Here is a 21,059-nt window from a genome sequence, read left to right as displayed (position 1 = left end):
TAAATATTTACTCTTACAAGCGTTCATAATAATATCTGTGCATTGTGGGGCTATATTGTTCGATACCTTAATGAATCCTTGTGTATTTTCTGTAAATATGTACATGTGAGATGGTTGTATGCTGAAAATGACAAAAATCAGTATCAAACCAATAATGATAATAAAGTTCGAGTTTTGGAAACACGACCTTTCACCCACAAACGATTCGTGATATCGATACCAAGCAATTGTCATATGTTTGTTTGATATATCGATTCGTTGCTTATGTCGATTTCTATGTTATTGTTTGGTATTTTGAAAAGTTCGAAGTGAATTACATGAGACGGATACTTATTAGTTGAATTAAATATTGTATTGTTTTTAGTCTGCAGTTCAAATATGAGTAAAAGAAAGGCCCAATCTAGTGAAAACAACCCTAATCATGATATTTGCGAATTATTACTGGGTGAGCTCAATGATGGAATTGTCATCGATTTGTTGTGTTTGTATTTAACAATTTGTGCCGTAAAGAAATCAGCATTGGAGAACACACAAGCAAAAAGCTGCTCCCATTGTGTGTAGTTTACTTAGTTCTGGCATGCAACGTAGCGCTGCATTTCGATTCCATATAGGGCTTATATTTTATCTCCCACTCCGCCTCCCTATCACGCCTATCCTATACTACTACGATATATGTTCTTATTTTCAGAAAATGTACTTTTCTTCAACAGCGAGGTTTACCTCTTTAGTCTGCAGTGTAGTTGAAGATAAATTTCGTTGTTCGTTCAAGATTATGTCTTTATTAACCAAACCAATTTCCAAATGTTGGGTTATCCGAGATTGTACGAAAACAAGGAAGTAGCAGCAGAAATATTATTTATACTAGAAAACATCAAGTTCAGTACACAAAATAAAACAAAATGGCTGACATATCAGTCTGAAGAACTAATGTATTTCTAATTGTAGTATAAACCAATAGACAATACCATTTTCTCATATCAGTCTGAGATTAAGAGATGTATTTTTAACTTCTCAATTGCTTCAAATAATTCATTGGAAAATAATGTTCTTCGTTCAAAAGAAGTGATTAGTAAGAAAATTGTGTGTTACAATAGATTTTCCTTCTTGCCCAGGTTTCAGAATGTTATTGTGTTGGTGGTCAGATTTTCAACAAACTCTTGTCTAGCAAAAGGCAAGAAATTGGGAATTCTTTTCAATTAAAAACATATCTCATTAGCTGCTCTACGATTTATGTGAATGTCTAGATTCAAGGTTTGAATAATTTCTATTAAACACATGGCAAGTAACAGTGTTTGTTATAAACCTGTATCGCAAGTTAGACAATTCTGTAGATATGACTAAGTATTTATAGTTGTAAAAAATATTTTCCTTGAAAAATGTCATTATAATCAAGTAAATATTAACCTACTAACAACAGATAATAAGCAGCTCTATAGTAAAATGGAATAGATGGCAAGGTATTTCAAAAGAATAACTTTATTGTTGATTTATTTGATTAAATTTAGATAGCATAAGTGTGAATGAAACACAGCAGAATAGTAATAGTTTAATGTTAAAACTGTATATTCATTAAGTTTCTTTGCTGCCTTTGTCTTCTGTTAATGTATATCTTGACTCGTTGCATATCCCTGAAGGTAGAGCATGATGGAGTCTGCAGAACTCTATTAATGAATTAATGGGGGTTATTTTTTGTGATCTGACGTACTTGTTTAACATATATAATGCCTTGATATTCACTTCTATGTCACTTATTGTCTCTGGCAATTACTAGTCAAAAATGCCAAATTGCACTGTGGTTTTGGAGTCCATGTTAGACTGTAGGTCTTCCTGTAACTGATTTAGTAGGTCAGTTCAAAACGTTAAAGAAAGGGAAGGACGTATGGCTTGTGATGGGACCATACCAAGTAGGCCTGCAGCACTATTAGTTTTCAAACCAAAATTGCTTTATAATTTCAGAAAATTTGAAATTGACTAAAATGTTCAGGACATCATAATTCCATATTGATGATCTGTATCATCATCCAGTTGCTCATTTCTTCTATGTTTATTTCTGCAAAATGGAATATGCCTTAATGCATCATTTTTTTTAAAACTTAGTGTATAAAAACATTGGGCTAAGTATTTGGCAGTCCATAATCACTCGTCTGACAGAACCTTATTTACTGAACTTTTGCTTTCTATTTTGACAAGGTTTCATTAATTTGCATAAACATCTCACAATACTCTAGGAAATTTGTTCATGATGTTTGTTCAGTGTCACATCCTCTTAATTATAACATTATACTGTATCTAGGTTTTGTTATTTTATCATGCAAGCTTAGCCATACCTTATTGTTTGTCATTTTTAAGAACAAAATTTCTAAACCACATTTTAGCGATTATTGTGTGAGACAGTTTTGCTGTAAATCAGTTGCATTATGTCTATTAAGAAAAAAAAAGTTGTACCTTCTCAGAACAAACGATTTCTGACGTTGAGAAATGATATGATAAATCAAGAACAATAACCTGCACATCTTTGAAGTACTCCATCACTAACTTTCTTGCATGTTGAAAAGTGTACTCTATTTTTTGAAAAGAAGCGTAGTTTTCATTAGGTTATTGAGAACTGCCATGTGAAGAATGTGATGCATATTAAGTGTACATGTGGTAGAGGGTTTCATTTTGTGTTAACCCATACATTTAAGCAGTTATTGAGCTTAGTGAGACAACACCAATAATTAATCATTCTTAATTATTTGCATGTTTTGGAGCATGTTTGCAGTTTTTTACTTTTATGTACTGTGTGTCAATTGATTTACGAAGATCTCGGTGAATATATAGCTATATTCTGACTATTTGCAAGAGTGACTTGTATCTATAATCATATCAAACTTAATGTTGGTCATGAAAGGCACAATGAAAATACACTTACGCATTAGCTTTCGGCCACATCTTTAGTCAGAAAGAAACTTTTCTAACGAAGACTGTGGGCGAAAGCTAATTTTAGCTCTGAACAGGAACATATAAAAGAACTGACAGACGTGCCCAGTAGAACTGTTTGTGTTGGGAGGGACTCTCCATAGGATACAGTCACTGTAAAGGAAATCGTAAAAAAACAGTGACTGCTGCATAGCAGGTGTAAAACAAAGCAGAAGGCTATAGATAGAGATGTTGAATTAAACTAGTTTGGCTGTCAAGAGTGCAATCCATGAAACCTTCAGTGACTATCATACCAGAATAGTGTCAAAAGATCTTTCACAAAATCCAAAGAAACTCTGGTTGTATGCAGTGGCTGTTACTGGTACCAAAGTTGGTGTCCAGTCAGTCGTGGACAAAATAGGAACTGAAACTGAGAGTAGGAAAGCAAAATGAGAAGTACTTAATTCCACTTTCAAATGTTGGCATGATTATTACCTCTGTTTAATTCTCGCACCACTGAAAGGATTAGTGAAATAGATATTAGTGTCAGTGACATTGAAACAGCTGAAAGCCTTAAAATTGAACAAAGCTCCAGGGCCTGATGGAATCCCTATCAGATTCTGTACTGAAATGTGGCTGAGTTGGTCCCACTTTTAAGGAAAATCTACTGTAGATCCCTGGAACAAAAAACTGTACCTATTAGTTGGAAGAAAGCACAAGCCACACCAGTCTACAAGTATGATAACAGAAGTGATCCACAACACTACCGTGTAGTACCCTTAACATGCATTTATTGTTGAATCTTAGAACATATTCTGAGTTCAAAAGTAATAATTTACCGTGAACAGAATGACCTCCATGCCAACCATCCAGGATTATGAAAACGTAGATAATGTGAAATCCAACTCTCACTTTTCTCATGTGGCATACTGAAAACCACAGATCAAGACAGTGAGGTAGAATTCCGAAAAACATTTGATTCAGTACCACACCTGTGGTTGTAATCAAAAGTAAAATTGTATGGAGTATCAACTGAAATTTGTGGAAGGATTAAGGTCGTTTGGTAGGGAGGACACAGCAAGTTATCCTGAATTGAGAGTCTTCAATAGACGTAGGATTTAGATTTTCCTGACCTTGCAGATGATATTAATAATAACTTCTGACTTTTTGCAGACAATACAATTATGTGCAATGAAGTAATGCCTGAAACAAGCTGTGCAAATATTCAGTTAGATCTTGATAAGATTTCAAAGTGGTGCAAAGGTTGGCAACTAGTTTTAAATGAGGGCAGCACAAATTATCACAGGTTTGTTCATTCCAAGCAAGTGCATCATGAAGATGCTGAAATAACTGAACTGGCATGTGCATGAAGATAGACACAAACTATCTTTCTAGAGACAACTTTAAGTGAGGAATTTAGGAATATATTACAGCCTTCTACGTATTGCTCTCAAAGGGATCAGGAAGATGTGATTAGACTACTTACAGCATGCACAAAGGCATTTAAGCAATCATTTTTTCATGACCTAAATGTGACTGGAACAGAAGAAAGCTCTAATAACTGGTACAATGGGAGGTGCCCTCTGCTGTGCACTTCACAGTGGTTTGCAGAGTGTTGATGTAGATATTAACTGAAAACTGCCCTATGACATAGAAATAGTCACGAATTAGAAGTCATAATTTTATAATTGTTCATAATAGTCATTTAGAAACTTTAATTTCAATTTAAGTTCATATACTTTTCAGTCTTCCTAATTTGCCCCTCAAGTGGTGGTTGGGTGAGGAAGTTCAGTTGTCCAACCCATGTTCCCACCATGTGTGATAGTCAATGAAAAGCATATCCCTCAACTCGTGTCTTGAAACGGATGCCGTTGTCACAGTGACATTTCAGCTGTGGCTACAGCCCAGCCATCTTAACGAAGCGATGACCCCAACTACACTTCATTTACACAGCTTACTCATTTAGGCCTACATTCACCCATGTCCTGATATTTTGGCACTGTATTACTGAGTTTCCATGACTGACAGGCAGTCACTGAAGCATATGTACTATTTACCTAAAGGTTTTCAGTTTATATCGACTGAGGGCTAACCTAGAGAAATTGTGGTAGAAATGCTTTCTTTGTGTAACCCTTCGGCTATCACTTTCATTGCTTCCATTTCAGTGTTCTGAAATTGTAACCTATTGTTAGTGACAAACATGAAAAGAAATAAATGTTTCATTCATAGTTGTTAATGTGCTTAAGTAGTAGTTACTGGAGGCCAGAGGATATACAACACACATTATCTGCATTACGCCTTTTCATGTGCACAGTAAGTGCTCCAAGTGTTTGTAAAGCACCAAGAATACACATTCTCTTCTGATCACTCCAATTAATTATTTTCATAGTTAACTTGTTTCAGTTAAAATTACTTATTCTAAAGCGGTACCTTGAATAGCATTCATACATCCCTTTTTTATACCAGTGCAACATGTATGTCTTTATTTTAAATGCCGGTATGTCTTGCATATTCACTGTACAACATAGCATAGAGTTAACTACTACTTTAATAATGTTGATCTAAGATTGTGCTTTACAGATTTGACTTAGCTTCAGTGTTGTTCATAAGATTTTGATAACTTTGTATGAGGTGATACAAATTGTAACAGCATGTAAGACAGGTGAAAACTGTGTGCTAGACCAGGACATGAATGATACAGTACCTTTTTGAGCTGTGCTCTTCCAGTTGGACCATATGACCATTCATCTAAGGGCAGCTCACGTGTTTGTATGTCTTTACTTCTGTTGTAAACTTTAGAGACTTCCTCTCCCTAATTATGTAGCACTAGCAGCTTTGAGAAAAGAATATGGCGATCTAATGGATTTTTGTAACCCATAGCTTGTGATGATGTCATTCTCTCTGTCAGATTTGCACTGTAGTAACAACACTAAGGCTGTGCTCAAGTCAATCTCTGGTATATTCTTTACCATTAAGGTTCAGGGGTTTTGCTGGATAGCCTCTGAAGGGTTCTGAGTTTGGAGCTGGAACGGCTGCTCATGTCGGGTGCGGGGTCACACATTGGTGTGGTTCATGTTGATTCTGTCAGTAGGTGGGATTATACTAGGCATGGCCTTCACCTCAACAGGAAGGGGAAGGGTAAATTGGCTGGGGAAATAGCAGGAAAGTTAAAGGGGGGAGGCACTGTCATGAGTGGTAAAATACCAGTGGTTATAGGATTCAGAAAAGACCCTTTTTTAGGGTAGGGAGGACAGAAAGAAAACAAATTTTAAGAGAGGTTAGAACTGAGACAAACCTTCAGTTTGAGAAAGAAATCAAAAAACATAATTCCAGCTTATTACATCAGCATAAACAGCCATTGGTTAAGAATTTTCAACTGTCAGCAGATATTTTAACTCCATCCAATTTTAAGTCAGTCAATGTGAAATGTCAGCTATCTTTATTGCATCAAAATATTCGAGGACTGAGAAATAAAATTAATGAATTAACTATCTGCATAGATGAATTAGAGTCTTCAAACCCAGCTGACATAATCTGCCTCTCTGAACATCATGTGACCACTGGTATAGAACTTTTAAGTGTTACAGGGTTTAGGTTAGCATCTCACTATTGTAGATCAGAAATGGAGAAAGGAGGAGTTGCCACATTCATCAGGAACTGTCATAAATTTAAGAACATAGACATTCATAAATTTTGCCTAGAACAGCATATGGAAGCATGTGCAACAGAATTAGATTTTCACAAAAAATCTTTCATAATATTAAGTGTATATCGAGCACCTGCAGGTAACTTTAATCTGTTTGTAAACCACCTTGAAGCTGTACTGGCCCATTTAACAACCAAAAACAAAGAAATAGTGGTTGCTGGTGATTTCAATGTAGATTTCCTTAAAGACTCTCCCAATAAGAACCTATTTGAGTTAGTAACACTATCATTCAACTTAATTCCCACAGTAAAGTTCCCCACTAGGATAACCACTTGCTCACAAACAGCCATTGATAATATCTTTATAGAAAAGTCAAATGAACAAAATTATATTACAAAACCAATAGTCAATGGCCTCTCAGACCATGACATGCAGTTCCTTCTGTTAAATGTTAATACTGAACAGGATATAAAATCTGTTAAATCTGAGCTCAAGAGGGTAATCAGTAAGCCAAAAATTGATTATTTTAGGACACTCCTCAGAGACATTCACTGGACTGATGTTTACAGTGCTCATGGCATGAATGAAAAATATAACATTTTTGCTAATAAAGTGCTTACCTTATTTGAACACTGCTTTCCCCCAAAACTTACCAAGGTTAGAGCAAAGTCTACAAAGAAGCCATGGATTACTCGAGGAATAGGGGTATCTTGTAAAACAAAAAGAAAACTGTATCTGTCAATCCGAAACATTTCCGATGTTGATGCTATAGCACATTATAAGAAATACTGCAAAATATTAAAGACTGTAATACGGATGTCAAAGCAAATATATTACAAGGAAAAGATAGTCATATCAGATAACAAAATAAAGACAATATGGGATATAGTGAAGGAGGAGACCGGTAGAACCAGACATGAAGAGGAACAAATAGCATTAAGAGTAAATGATGCATTGGTGACAGATGTGTATAGTGTTGCAGAACTTTTTAACAAACATTTTATAACTGTTACTGAAAAGATGGGGTTGTCAGGTTCGGTAGATGCTGCTATGGATTACCTTAGACCAGACATTTCAAGTAACTTCCATAATATGAATTTGACCCTCACTACCCCAACAGAAATAATGTCCATCATAAAATCTTTAAAATCAAAAACATCTAGTGGGTATGATGAAATATCAACAAAGTTAATTAAAGAATGTGATTCTGAGCTAAGTAACATATTAAGCTATCTGTGTAACCAGTCGTTTATCAGTGGAATATTTCCCGAATGGCTGAAATATGCTGAAGTTAAGCCACTGTTTAAGAAGGGAGATAAAGAAATAGCATCAAATTTCCGTCCAATTTCACTGTTGCCAGCATTCTCAAAAATTTTCGAAAAAGTAATGTACAGTCGTCTTTATAACCATCTTATCTCAAATAACATACTGTCAAAGTCACAGTTTGGATTTCTAAAAGGTTCTGATATTGAGAAGGCTATCTACACTTACAGTGAAAATGTACTTAATTCATTAGACAAAAAATTGCAGGCAACTGGTATATTTTGTGATCTGTCAAAGGCATTTGACTGTGTAAATCACAATATCCTTTTAAGTAAACTAGAATATTATAGTGTAACAGGAAATGCTGCAAAATGGTTCAAATCTTATATCTCTGGCAGGAAACAAAGGGTGTTATTAGGAAAGAGACATGTATCAAGCTATCAGGCATCATCCAACTGGGAATTAATTACATGTGGGGTCCCACAAGGTTCCATTTTGGGGCCCTTACTTTTTCTTGTGTATATCAATGACCTTTCATCAGTAACATTACCAGATGCCAAGTTTGTTTTGTTTGCTGATGATACAAACATTGCAATAAATAGCAAATCAAGTGTAGTCTTAGAAAGATCAGCCAATAAAATATTTGTAGACATTAATCACTGGTTCCTAGCCAATTCTTTGTCACTAAACTTTGAAAAAACACACTACATGCAGTTCAGAACTTGTAAGGGGTGTCCCAAGAGTATATGTCTAACATATGATGACAAGAAGATAGAAGAAGTGGACGGTGTTAAATTCTTGGGATTACAGCTTGATAATAAATTCAACTGGGAGGAGCACACCACAGAACTGCTGAAGCGTCTTAACAAATCTCTGTTTGCAATGCGAATTTTGTCAGACATAGGGGATATAAAAATGAAAAAGCTGGCATACTATGCTTACTTTCATTCCATAATGTCATATGGGATTATTTTCTGGGGTAATTCATCAAGCCAAGCTAAAGTTTTCCGGGCACAAAAACGTGCAGTAAGAATTATATGTGGTGTGAACTTAAGAACATCCTGCAGAAGCCTGTTTAGGGAACTAGGGATACTAACTACAGCTTCCCAATATATTTATTCCTTAATGAAATTTGTCATTAAAAATATATCACTTTTTCAAACCAACAGCTCAATTCATGGAATCAATACTAGAAATAAGAATAATCTTCACAAGGATTTAAAGTCACTTAGTCTTGTACAAAAAGGTGTGCATTATTCAGGAACACACATTTTCAATAACTTGCCAGCAGCCATAAAAAGCTTAACAACCAATGAAATTCAGTTTAAGAGAAGCCTAAAGGATTTATTGGTGGCCAACTCCTTCTACTCCATTGATGAATTTCTGAGGAAAACCAACTGATTTGTATATAAGTACAACATAACTTCTGCACTATTTCAGTGCAGTAATGTGTTCACTGAAAATTTGTGTGTGTGTGTGTGTGTGTGTGTGTGTGTGTGTGTGTAAGTATAATCTAACTTCTGCACCATTTCAGTGCAGTAATGTGTTCATTGTAAATAAGTATTACAGTAGTTGTATTACATGTTTCTTACCTTATAAATAAATATAAAACTTTTTTATTTTAAATTCAGTGCAATAGTATTTGTAAAATGACTCTTAGTGTTCATTAAAAAATGACGATCATTCCACTTGGGACCTGTGGAATGGTACATTAGCTTATTTGTTTTAGTTTAAATATTTGTCATGTATTGTTGTTTTTCTGACATGTTCCACATCCTGGAGGACCTCCTCACTACGGATCAATTGGAATGAAAGTAAATCTAATCTAATCTAATGACATGGCACTGTTTGTAGTGGTTTACTCAAAGAAATTAGACATCCGGGTTAAGGTTCACATCTAGCACATAATAGTCACTTGTCGCAAATGACCATCACAGTGTATTCTCTGCTGAACTGCTTAACTTGTGGTACTATCACTCCTGGAAGAAAGTATATTGTGGAGACTTGGCTTAGCCACAGCCTGGGGGTTTGTTTCCAGAATGAATTTTTCAATCTGCATGGAGTATGTGCTGGTATGAGCCTTAATATCAGTTAAGGTACTGGCAGAAGTGAAGCCGTGAGGGAGTGTCGTGAGTCATGCTTGGGTAACTCAGTCAGTGAAGCACTCAGCTGTGAAGGACAAATGTCCCCAGTGTGAGTCCGGTTCTTTTCACAGTTTTAATCTGCCAGGAAGTCTTATATCAGTGCAAAATCTAGTGCAGAGTAAAGAATTCACCCAGGAAACAATCCTGCAGGCTGTGTTTAAGTCATGTTTAAGATGTGTCCTCCTTCCAGAATTGCTAGTAAGTCACGAAGGTGGGGGTTGAGGTCCTGACAGAAGTGAAGCTGTAATACCAAGTTGTGAGTCCTGTTTCGGTAGCTCAGTCAGTAGAGCACTTGCCTACAAAAGGCAAAGGTTCCAGGTTCGAGTCCGGTCTGGCACACAGTTTTAATCTGCCAGGTAGCTTCATATCAGCACTCACTACTGAAAAATGAAAATTCATTCTGAAGGAAGTAAGGAGGTAAACTGATTTGCATTCACAATACAAAATATAATGAAGTCACAAGGCCTGGGTGCCTTGGCTGTATGTGGAGACTTTAGTTTTCTACATATAATAGTTACATCTTCTGCTTCATGTATCAACAAAATTTATGAACTGCTTTGGTGTGGTCTTCAGTTACTTGTAACTTTTGTTTTGGCACCAGTGGGGCGTGTAACTGATGAAAATGAGAGTATCAACCAACTAAACTGATCCAATTGTGACTCATATTCTTTGACATTCTTTGATAATTCTATATTTAGAATTTTTAGTTGAGATGTAGAAAATTATTCTATTTTGTTGCCGGGTCTGCCTGACTATCCATGTGGTAATTTTGTTAACATTTGTTCTTCATAACTTGTATATATGTATGTATGTCTTTATTAATGCATTAACTTACTCACCACCACTTCCAAACAGTAATCAAAGGATAAATACATAGATTTCATTCAGTAGACGGAGTTGCTTCCCTTGAACATTTTGTGATGAATTTAACACATACTGGGTTGTAAATTGAATTTTAATACCTAGTTTCTGTGGTGTGGTGCTCTTCTGCTTGGACCACAGATTGACCGCAGATCGACTCAAAGCTTCATCTAACTGGTAGTTCCATTCCATACCAATAATGTTCACTGCAGCATGTCACATAAAGAGTTAAGCCAGTGGTTGGCACACTGGACTCGCATTTGGAAGGATGACGGTTCAATCCCGCGTCCGGCCATCCTGATTTAGGTTTTCCGTGATTTTCCTAAATCTCTTCAGGCAAATGCCGGGATGGTTCCTTTGAAAAGGGCACGGCCGACTTCCTTCCCTAATCCGATGAGACCGATGACCTCGCAGTTTGGTCTCCTCCCCCAACACAACCCCCCAAAGAGTTAAGTCAGCTAATTGTGTTATGCTAATTAGTCATGAAAAATTATCGGAAAATAACATTTTAATTTTTTAAAATAGTAATAACATTATTTCCCCCCTCCATGAACCATGGAACTTGCCGTTGGTGGGGAGGCTTGTGTACCTCATTGATACAGATGACCGTACTGTAGGTGCAACCACAGCGGAGGTGTATCTGTTGAGAGGCCAGACAAACGTGTGGTTCCTGAAGAGGGGCAGCAGCCTTTTCAGCAGTTGCGGGGGAAACAGTCTGGATGATTGACTGATCTAGCCTTGTAACACTAACCAAAACGGCCTTGCTGTGCTGGTACTGCAAACGGCTGAAAGCAAGGGGAAACTACAGCCGTAATTTTTCCCGAGGGCATGCAGCTTACTGTATGGTTAAAAGATGATTGCGTCCTCTTGGGTAAAATATTCCGGAGGTAAAATAGTCCCCCATTCGGACCTCTGGGCGGGGACTACTCAAGAGGACGTCTTTATCAGGAGAAAGAAAACTGATGTTCTACGGATCGGAGTGTGGAATGTCAGATCCCTTAATCGGACTGGTAGGTTAGAAAATTTAAAAAGGGAAATGGATAGGTTATGAATACACTAAGCAGATTGAGGAGGATGTATGTTGCAGTAAGTACTGGGAGATGATGAACCTTGCACAGGATAGAGTAGCATGGAGAGCTGCATCAAACCAGTCTCAAGACTGAAGACCACAACAACAACAACAACATTATTGAATATGACAGTAAAATATAGCTTCTGGTTTTGACAGAATAGGTTTTTCTTGGTAATATGTAACTTTTTTATTTCTTTGCATTGAAGAGAAAGATCATACCACAAAACTTAATAATATGGTAATGGAAAGTTATGGTGGACTGTAGATAATTAAGGAGTAAAGGTAACAAACTCACTGAATAGTGGAGGCACTGAGTTGGTAATAGCCACATAAACAATACACATATTGTTTATGTGTCTGTCAGCAAGTCAACACCTATACCATTCAGTGAGTTGTTACCGTTATTCATAAATTATGTACAAAAATGTTATTAAATTGCTTAAACCGTTGTTAATCATTATTTATATACTATGGCAATGCCTTTAAAATAAAGCAGTCTTTAGCTTTTAAGAAAAAAAGTGGGAGGTTCATTCGCACATTGTGTGCAGCTCTTGGCTGTTAGCTTCTCATAATCAATAACACAAGGAACAAGCTGGGATTACAAATAATTAGAGTACATAGCTTTTGAGAAAGCATTCGTCTCATATTGATCAAAATTGCTATGTAGAGCCCCTGAAAAGTAAGGTATTGGTTCATTCTGCATCACTGTACCAAAAAGTAAATACGTTCAGCGCTACACCTTCATCAGGATAGTAGGAAATTCAAAATTGTAAGAGGAATCAAACAACATGAGTTCAGATCACCAAAACTCTTCTCAGTAGTCACTGAGAAAGGATTCAGATTCCTAATCTATTGAAAATGAAGACAAAATACATATAATTGGAAGATATGGAAACCCCATTTGTTTTAGCTGATGGCACTGAACTCTATCCTGCCATGCAGATACACTTCAAAACCAAGTGCATGAACTTAATGCAAGAAGTTTGAAAGTAACCTTCAAAATCAAATTTAGTAAGACTAAAATAAGAATGTAGACACTGAAAAATTAATTTTATAAATCTACAGTAAACTCATAGAACCAGTTGATGGGTTTTTATACTCAGGACAGTTGAAGACAACGGGATTATTATCAGATGAGGTAAAAAGGAGAATCAACTGTGTAGTGGTTGCCCACTGTAGTAGACAGTTGTTAATGTAGCTTCTTTGACATTTTTAGGTAGTCCTGAGGCTGCAAATGCACCCAGGGCACAACACCAGCAGGGAGTATCCACTGGAGTGGACTGCATGCATTTTGAGCCTCAGGACTAATTAACAGCACCAAAGAAGCAAAATTAACAGTTGCCCACTGCAGTGGACGACTGCACCACAGGCTTAGAAAGGGCTCAGAGTGCTTATGAATATAGTACTGAATACAGCATATACTTTTTAAATAAAATGAAAAGGATTTCTCTATAGCTTCTGTTGAGTGATATGGCATTTTCTTGTCTTTCACTTGAATTTCCATAAAAAGGTGGGGAGAGGGAAGGAGAGGGTGAAAAAGTAAGATAGAGCTAAAGTTAATTCAAATTTTTGTTCAGCAGGCTTACAATAGGCATATAAAAGGAGAGTGGTAGTATAATCATTCATCCATCCATCCATCCCCACATTTTGTTATGTCAATCCCATCACAAGGAGAACCTCAGGGATGTGGGCTGAGTCAAGTTATACGTTAAGAGGGGGAAGAAACATTGTTGGCTACTTGTGTAATATATACTAACAAAAATAAAGACTAGCACTAATCTACTCAAACTGATAATTGGGGCATCTAGATGACAAGATATATTTATGTTAGGAGAAAAACAGTTCCTGTGAAAGAATCCGCTGCTCCTCCTCATAGTCTACTCAGCTTCTGTTTTTATCCAGTATTTCAGACAAAGAATTTATGTAGCTTTGCACAGAGCACTAATACAAATATGAAAGGTTTTCAAAATTTACATTCTTGATTCCAGTCATTCTGATAAATTGTATAAGGAGTGGCTAATGAGGAATTCTTTTAATTTGTTTTTAAATATTTGCGAATGTGCAATTTCCTGTCTGATGTTCACTGACAATCTGTTTAGCACTTTTGCACCAGAATATAAAACTCCATTCTGTATCCTGATTCATAGTCTGTTTGGAGCTGACGACTGTGCTGGTATGGGTACACAGATTCTCATCAAATTACTTAAATTAATCACTGTTAGAGGTGGCCAGTACGTGCATGGATGATGGTCCAGGTAAAATTTTGTGCTATTGATAATTTTCCCCTTGACTTTATGGCTGGTGCCGTAAAATCACTGATCACCAGTCTTTGTGCCTATGTCCTCGATAAAATTCCAAACTGCTCTGCAGTGTCTCATCAAGTGAGGGCATATGCCATTGTTGATGGTGATCCACCCATCGAATGGGGATGTTAAGCATGGTGGCCCCATTGATGCTCTTCAAAAGGAATAGGCTATGTGCCAGCACTGGGTTTTACCCTCTCTCTCCTCATTATCTCCAACACACTTTGCACACATACACACCCATTACATTCATCTTCATTTAACAAATACACTTTCCCACACACCTCTCATACTTCATGTAGGAAAGGGCATGCAGGCGTGAAGATTAGGGAAAATCTTTCCAATTAGGTGGCTGAACCTGCCTTTTGGGGTTTCCCAACCATTCATGCTATACGACTTTCCTTTTAGTCTACTTGGAAATTATACCTTCTAATATTGTGAGTATATATTGCTGAATCCATCCTAAATTTATTCTTGTTCTTAATCACAAGTAGCATTAGTGTATGTATTGGAATGTAAGTGTAAAAAGCTCTAGGTCACTGAAGAGGCTTCTGCAAGATGTTTGTTTATTAACTTTAAGTAATATTCTTACTAGATGCTTCTGTAGAATAACCACTGTTTTCATCTTAGCTGCAAGGCCCCAGAAGATTCTGCCAATAAAACGTAATGAAGTACAACCTTACTTCTTTTTTTTCTGCTTGATTACTTCTGAATAGTTGACATGACACATCTCTCATTTTGATTAGAGTTGGCTGATTATGAGCGAAATGTTAGTCGCAATATCCACAAGTATAATGCATACCGTAAAGCAGCGTCAACTCTTGCGGCACACCCTACACGTGTCAAATCTGGTGCAGAAGCTCGAAAGCTGCCGGGAGTGGGAGAAAGAATTGCCAAAAAGATAGATGAGTTCCTGGAGACAGGGAAGCTGCGGAAAGTGGAAAATGTAAGTGTTTTTGAAAGCTCCATGTTGAACGTAAGTCTTTTTAGTGGACTTGTCGAAAATATAATTTTTCAATTGGAGTAAAGCACAATTGTTTCAATGGGCACTTGTGTCTTGATGAATTTCATCTTTTTCCTTAATCTTTGTTTCAGATTAGAAATGATGATTCTTCAAAAGCAATAAATGAGTTAACAAGAGTTTCAGGCATAGGACCAGCAAAAGCAAAAGAACTTGTTGATTCTGGTATTAAAAGCATTGAAGATTTGAAGAAAAACAAAGAGAAGCTTAATCATCACCAGCTTATTGGACTGAGGTGAGCTTAGTAGGGTTGTTTATTAGTGCTTCTGTTGGAATAATGCTAAATTAGTCTGGTATCATAATTGTCACTCACTCTGTTGTTGTAACTGCTAAATTTTCCTTGTACAGTTAAACTGCAGGTTTTGTCTTAATTTATGTGAGACTGACATGTACTAGAACTTCCTATTATATTGTATGGAAGACAGGGTAAAACTGTTCTCAACCCAGACATTGTTTTGAATGTTTCAGCACCTTACTGTTGGAAGTGGTATGCTCTTGTCTTCCTCCAACATTTGAACTAATTCGCTCAGTCAGCTATTGGGAACCTTACAGTTAAATGTGGATTTTGAACAGCAGTATAACTTGCCATTTTTCATGTTAACGAAACATTGGGAACCTTACAGTTAAATGTGGATTTTGAACAGCAGTATAACTTGCCATTTTTCATGTTAACGAAACATTGTCAGTAATAATGATAAGTGACCACAAAAAAAGGACTGACTGAGGACTGAACCTTGGAACTTTGGATTTGCAATTTGTTTACCCATGGTAGCCACTGAGACGTCTCTCTGTAATTTAACAAGAAGGCCACAAGGGATAGAAATAGTTTCCAGTAATATGCTGCCGAGATGACAGCACCAGGTTGTTGGTAATGATTTGTTGTAGTTCTCTTTTCTGCACCGAAGTTGGTACAGAGACATTTGAGATTCCATATTTATCCAGAAAAAGTCCTCGCATTAGTCCACAAGTTTATGATTCTCCAGGAACTTTCTATCTGATGTCTATGCTTTTAATGAACTGCATTCTGAAATAGCTAAGTCGGTAATAAAGAGGAAATTGTAAAGAAACTAAATTATTGCATGAGAAACATTCATTATCCATTCTGTTTTTGCCTGTAATGTGCATGGCAGTCATTAGGAAACTTAGCTGGAAAAGGATGTAAAACTTGAAGAAGGGGTGACTAGCTTGATATTTATTTGATATCACTCAATAGTACTTGTATCACATGTGAGAGGACTGACGTACCCTAAGTTTACTTTGTTTGTGTCATACTGGTAGCATTGTAGTTTTAGGGTGTGATAATGCAGATTATTGCAGGGCTGTATATTATTAGTAGATTCATGATTTGCAAACTGTAAATCTGAGTACTGGGTGACAAAATAGTTCTGGTGAAGAGATTGGGTTGCTACTAGTGTACGAGCATAAATCTGACTAGTAGTGTACACAAGAGGGAGATTTGAATTTTGAGATTTTCTTCATCTACATTTTCCCATCATACTTAATACTGAATGATGTTTCAGGAGTGCAGCCAGGTTTTCTTCTGGGCACCTGCCAGATATCTTCAGGTGATCTACTGAAGACTGCCTTTGTCTACCTGTCATACACATTTTATTTGCACACAGTAAGCATTTTGCACATGTGTCATGACTGTATCAGCAAGACCGACCACACTGCCTTGATGGTGGAAATTTACTGCCTCAGTGATCTGTCTTGCGGGTATGACGATGGTGCAAGCACGGAACATAGACAATGTGCCAATTAATTGTGTGAGTATGTAGTTAGTGTCAGTCTTCGACAGCTCACTTGTAGTTTTCTGGCAGGTGCCCAGATGAAATATCATGCTTGGTAGAAAATGTTGACCAGCTGCAGTCTCGAAACAATGCTAAGTAGAGAGAAGATATTTGCATATGATGATACTTTTGATTAGACGGGCTGGCCGGAGTGGCCGAGCGGTTCTAGGCGATACAGTCTCGAACCGCGCGGCCGCTACAGTCGCAGGTTCGAATCGTGCCTCGGGCATGGATGTGTGTGATGTCCTTGGGTTAGTTAGGTTTAAGTAGTTCTAAGTTCTAGGGGACTGATGACCTCAGAAGTTAAGTCTCATAGTGCTCAGAGCCATTTTGATTAGACAGTGATGTGCTACTCACCACATAGAGGAGGCTTTGTGTCACAGACGGGCACAGTGAAAAAAAATGTTAGAAATATTTTCAGCTTTCAGACACAGTTCTTGTTCAGAATTAGAAAACGCATGCATGCATACACACACACACACACACACACACACACGCACACATGCAGCCACTGTCTCTGTGAACTAATATGCATCTGGATATGGCGTGAGTAGCAATCTAGCTGGAGTGGCTTGTGGGGGTAAGGAAGAGGTGCAGAGTGGGAAGGGGGAGGGATAACATGGTAGGGATGGGGAAAGATGCTAGTGCTGTCTGTGAGACCCTGCAGGGATGTGGTGAGGACAGGATAGGGCTGCTAGATGCAGCATCAGAAGGGAGTTTGGGGGGGGGGGGGCTGTGGAAGAGACAGAAGTAGAGAAGAGGAAAGGACTGTAAGTAAACTGGTGAGATACAAGGCATGTGTAGTACTGGAGTGGGAGTGTGGGTAGGGACAGGTGCTGGAGGACAGAGACTAGGGAAGGATGAGACAAGGGGGCTTAAGGGAGTGAAGATATGTTATAGGGAAAGTTCCCAACTGCGCATCTCAGAAGAGCTGCCGTTGGTGGGGAGAATCTAGATGGCACAGGCTGTGAAGTAGTCGTTAAAGTGAAGCACACCGTACAGGTGGGCATGTTCAACAACTTGGTGATCCAGCTGTCTCTTGGCCACAGTTTGGCTGTGGCTACTCACGCAGACAGGCATCTTGTTAGTTGTTATGCCCACGTAGAATGTGCCACAGGAGTTGCAGCTAATTAGGTAGATCACATGGCTGCTTTCACGTGTGGCCCTGCCATTGATTGGATAGGATACACTTGTGATAGGACTGGAGTAGGTAGTAGTGGAAGGATGTTTGGGATGGATCTGGCATCTGGGTCTGTTGCAGAGGTGTGATCCATGAGACAAGTGGTTTGGAGCAGGGGTGGCATAGGGACAGACAAGGGTATTGGGTAGTTGGGGTCTATGACGGAATAAGGGAGGCACAAGCAGCCAAGTCCAAATCTTCGTGATTACTGGAGTCAAAGGGGCACATTTTATAGGCTAGAATCAGGCTACAGACAGTACTGAAAGAAATTAGAGCAGAACAGGAGCATAATATATGTAACATTTTCCAGAAAAATAAAATTAATTTGTTTCATTAGAACATTAAAAGGTCGAAAAACAAGATAGATGAGTTTCTTGTATGCCTACAAGATGTGGAAAATTTGAAGTGATAGATATTATGTACTATCTGATCGCCATGTACCCAAAGAGATGGAGAAGTTAAATATCAGGAACTGTACATTTGCGTCATTTTCATGTAGACTTAACATGGAAAACAGAGGAGTTGCAACATGTGTAAAAGTTGGACAAAAAGTCAATCATTGAAACAAGTAGCTTTTGTGTTGATAAGAAACCAGAAGCATTTGCTTGTGAGTTGTTACTGCAGATTACTTTTTGATGATTGTAACAGTCTACAAATCCCCTCTGGGAAACTTTCAATTTTAGTAGCTAATATTCCAACTCACATACAGCAAGATAGTGGGGCATTGATGACATTTTTGCTGACAGTACTCAGTCTGAAACAATTAGTATGTACCCATTGTGGACGATTAATTGAAATAAAAAAAAACATGGTCCCTTACAACCCTGAGTCAGATTCACACAAAGCAGTGAGGCTTATTAATGAGAACAGGATACAGTGCTTTAAGAGTAAGTTAAAAGAGGTGGTGCAGGATTATGTATATGCAGAAGAAAGATATGCTAATGTCAGATTCAGTTTATTCTACAGTAAATTTGTGTCAATATTTGAAAGTTACTTTCCAAAAAAATTAGGAGACAGGACAGCCAGTCACTATACAATAACACAATAACAATTAAACTAAATGACAATGTTGTGATGGATAATTCACAAGTGGCAAGCGCTTTTAACAGTCACTTTATAAATGTAGCAGCAAAAATAGGATTAAATGGTTCAGTTAAGGAAGCAAGAGAATATATTAGGTTGTTGCATAAATTTGTGGCGTTTTTGTTTTGCATGTTGGTATTCTAGTTGCTATGGGTTCATTTATTGAATGTCATTTTTTATTTGTAGTTCACTGTTGCTAAATGAGTTTACACTTTGTTGCTAAATAAGTTTACACTTTGTAATTTTGTGAGTGGAACTGTGGATGCTAGGAAATGGAGTGCCAAGTGGAGAAATTGCAACTATTTTGACTTGTTCTTCTGTTTGAGTTCAATAGAAGGGTGACAGCAGTGGGGGCAGCCAGAAACATTATCTTCTTATATGGGGATACACAGCGATAAAATGGTTTTCTTGTTGGAAGGAGGACTTGTTTGGCATTAGTGACCTTTCACAGTCAGAAAGGCTGTTTGGCTTCGATGAATTGTTTAAATGCATTAATCCACAATGACCCATGTCAGTGTGCGTGAGACCTGACAGATGTGATGAACTGTGATCATTTTAGCATTACGTGACATTTGCATGCAATTGGGAAGGCTAAAAAATCATGTGCATGAGTACCGCAAAACCAAAATCAAAAACTTTGTGGGTGGCCATATGTGCATTTGTACTTGCTTATCATCAGTTGGCTCTTGAACAATATTGATTCTTATCCAGATCATTACTGGTGACAAGAAATACACACATAAAAAAAAGGTTTGCATTGCCTTGGTTCCGAGAGTTTCGGAACCTGTACAGAAAACTGGAATTGAGATCAACATAAACATCATCTCCGCCATTTTTATTGCTCATGAAAACCACACATTGCATGTTGTACCACCATACAGAGAGACCTCCAGGGGTGGTGGTCCAGATTGCTGTACACACTAGTACCTCTAATACCCAGCATGCCTGTATTTGTTGTGACATACTATCCACTAGTTCATTAAGGCACTGTTGGTCCAGATTATCTCACTCCTCAATGACGATTTGGCGTAGATCCCTCAGACCGGTTGGTGGGTCAGGTCGTCCATAAACAGCCCTTTACAATCTATCCCAGGCATGTTCATTGGGATTCATGTCTGGAGAACATGCTGGCCACTCTAGTCAAGCGATGTCCTTATCCTGAAGAAAGTCACTCACAAGATGACCACGATGGGGGTGTGAATTGTCCCCATGAAGATGAATGCCACCCCAAAACAGCAGGGAACCTCCACCGTGCTGCACTTGCTGGACAATGTGTCTAAGGCATTCAACCTGACCGGATTGCCTCCAAACACGTCTCCAATGATTGTCTGGTTGAAGGCATATGCGACACTCATTGGTGCCTGAGCGAGGCTGGTCATTGACAGTTCCAGTCTCTCTGTGTCTCCTCTATGTCTGAACAACATCACTTTGGTTCACTCCGAGACACCTGGACACTTCTCTTGTTTAGAGCCCTTCCTGACACAAAGTAACAATGCCGACATGATCGAACCATGGTATTGACCGTCTAGGCAAGGTTGAACTACAGACAACACGAGCCGTGTACCTCCTTCCCGGTGGAATGACTGGAACTGATCGGCTGTCGGACCCTCTCCGTCTAAGACGCTGCTCATGCGTGGTTGTTTACATCCTTGGGTGGGTTTAGTGACATCTCCGGTCAGTCAAAGGGACTGCGTCTGTTATACAATATCCACACTAAATGTCTATCTTCAGGAATTCTGGGAACAAGGGTGATGCAAAACATTTTTTGATGTGTGTAATTTTATGTTAATGTAATTTC

General features: G+C 37.9%; 1 protein-coding gene across 2 annotated transcripts in view; it reads left to right on the top strand.

Annotated features, from left to right (window-relative positions):
• The first annotated feature begins 272 nt into the window (after positions 1 to 272).
• The window catches only part of LOC124549700 (DNA polymerase beta-like), a 58,263-nt gene continuing 37,476 nt past the window's right edge, over positions 273 to 21,059 (top strand). For both annotated transcript variants that reach the window (XM_047125261.1, XM_047125262.1), the window contains exons 1-3: positions 273 to 445; positions 14,934 to 15,133; positions 15,283 to 15,443. In XM_047125261.1, coding sequence (XP_046981217.1) covers positions 379 to 445; positions 14,934 to 15,133; positions 15,283 to 15,443 — 428 coding nt within the window. In that variant the 5' untranslated portion in view covers positions 273 to 378. The remainder of the gene's footprint in view (positions 446 to 14,933; positions 15,134 to 15,282; positions 15,444 to 21,059) is intronic.

Source organism: Schistocerca americana, chromosome 1 (genome assembly GCF_021461395.2).
Source record: "Schistocerca americana isolate TAMUIC-IGC-003095 chromosome 1, iqSchAmer2.1, whole genome shotgun sequence".
NCBI lineage: Eukaryota > Metazoa > Arthropoda > Insecta > Orthoptera > Acrididae > Schistocerca > Schistocerca americana.
This window is presented reverse-complemented; position numbering and strand designations above follow the sequence as displayed.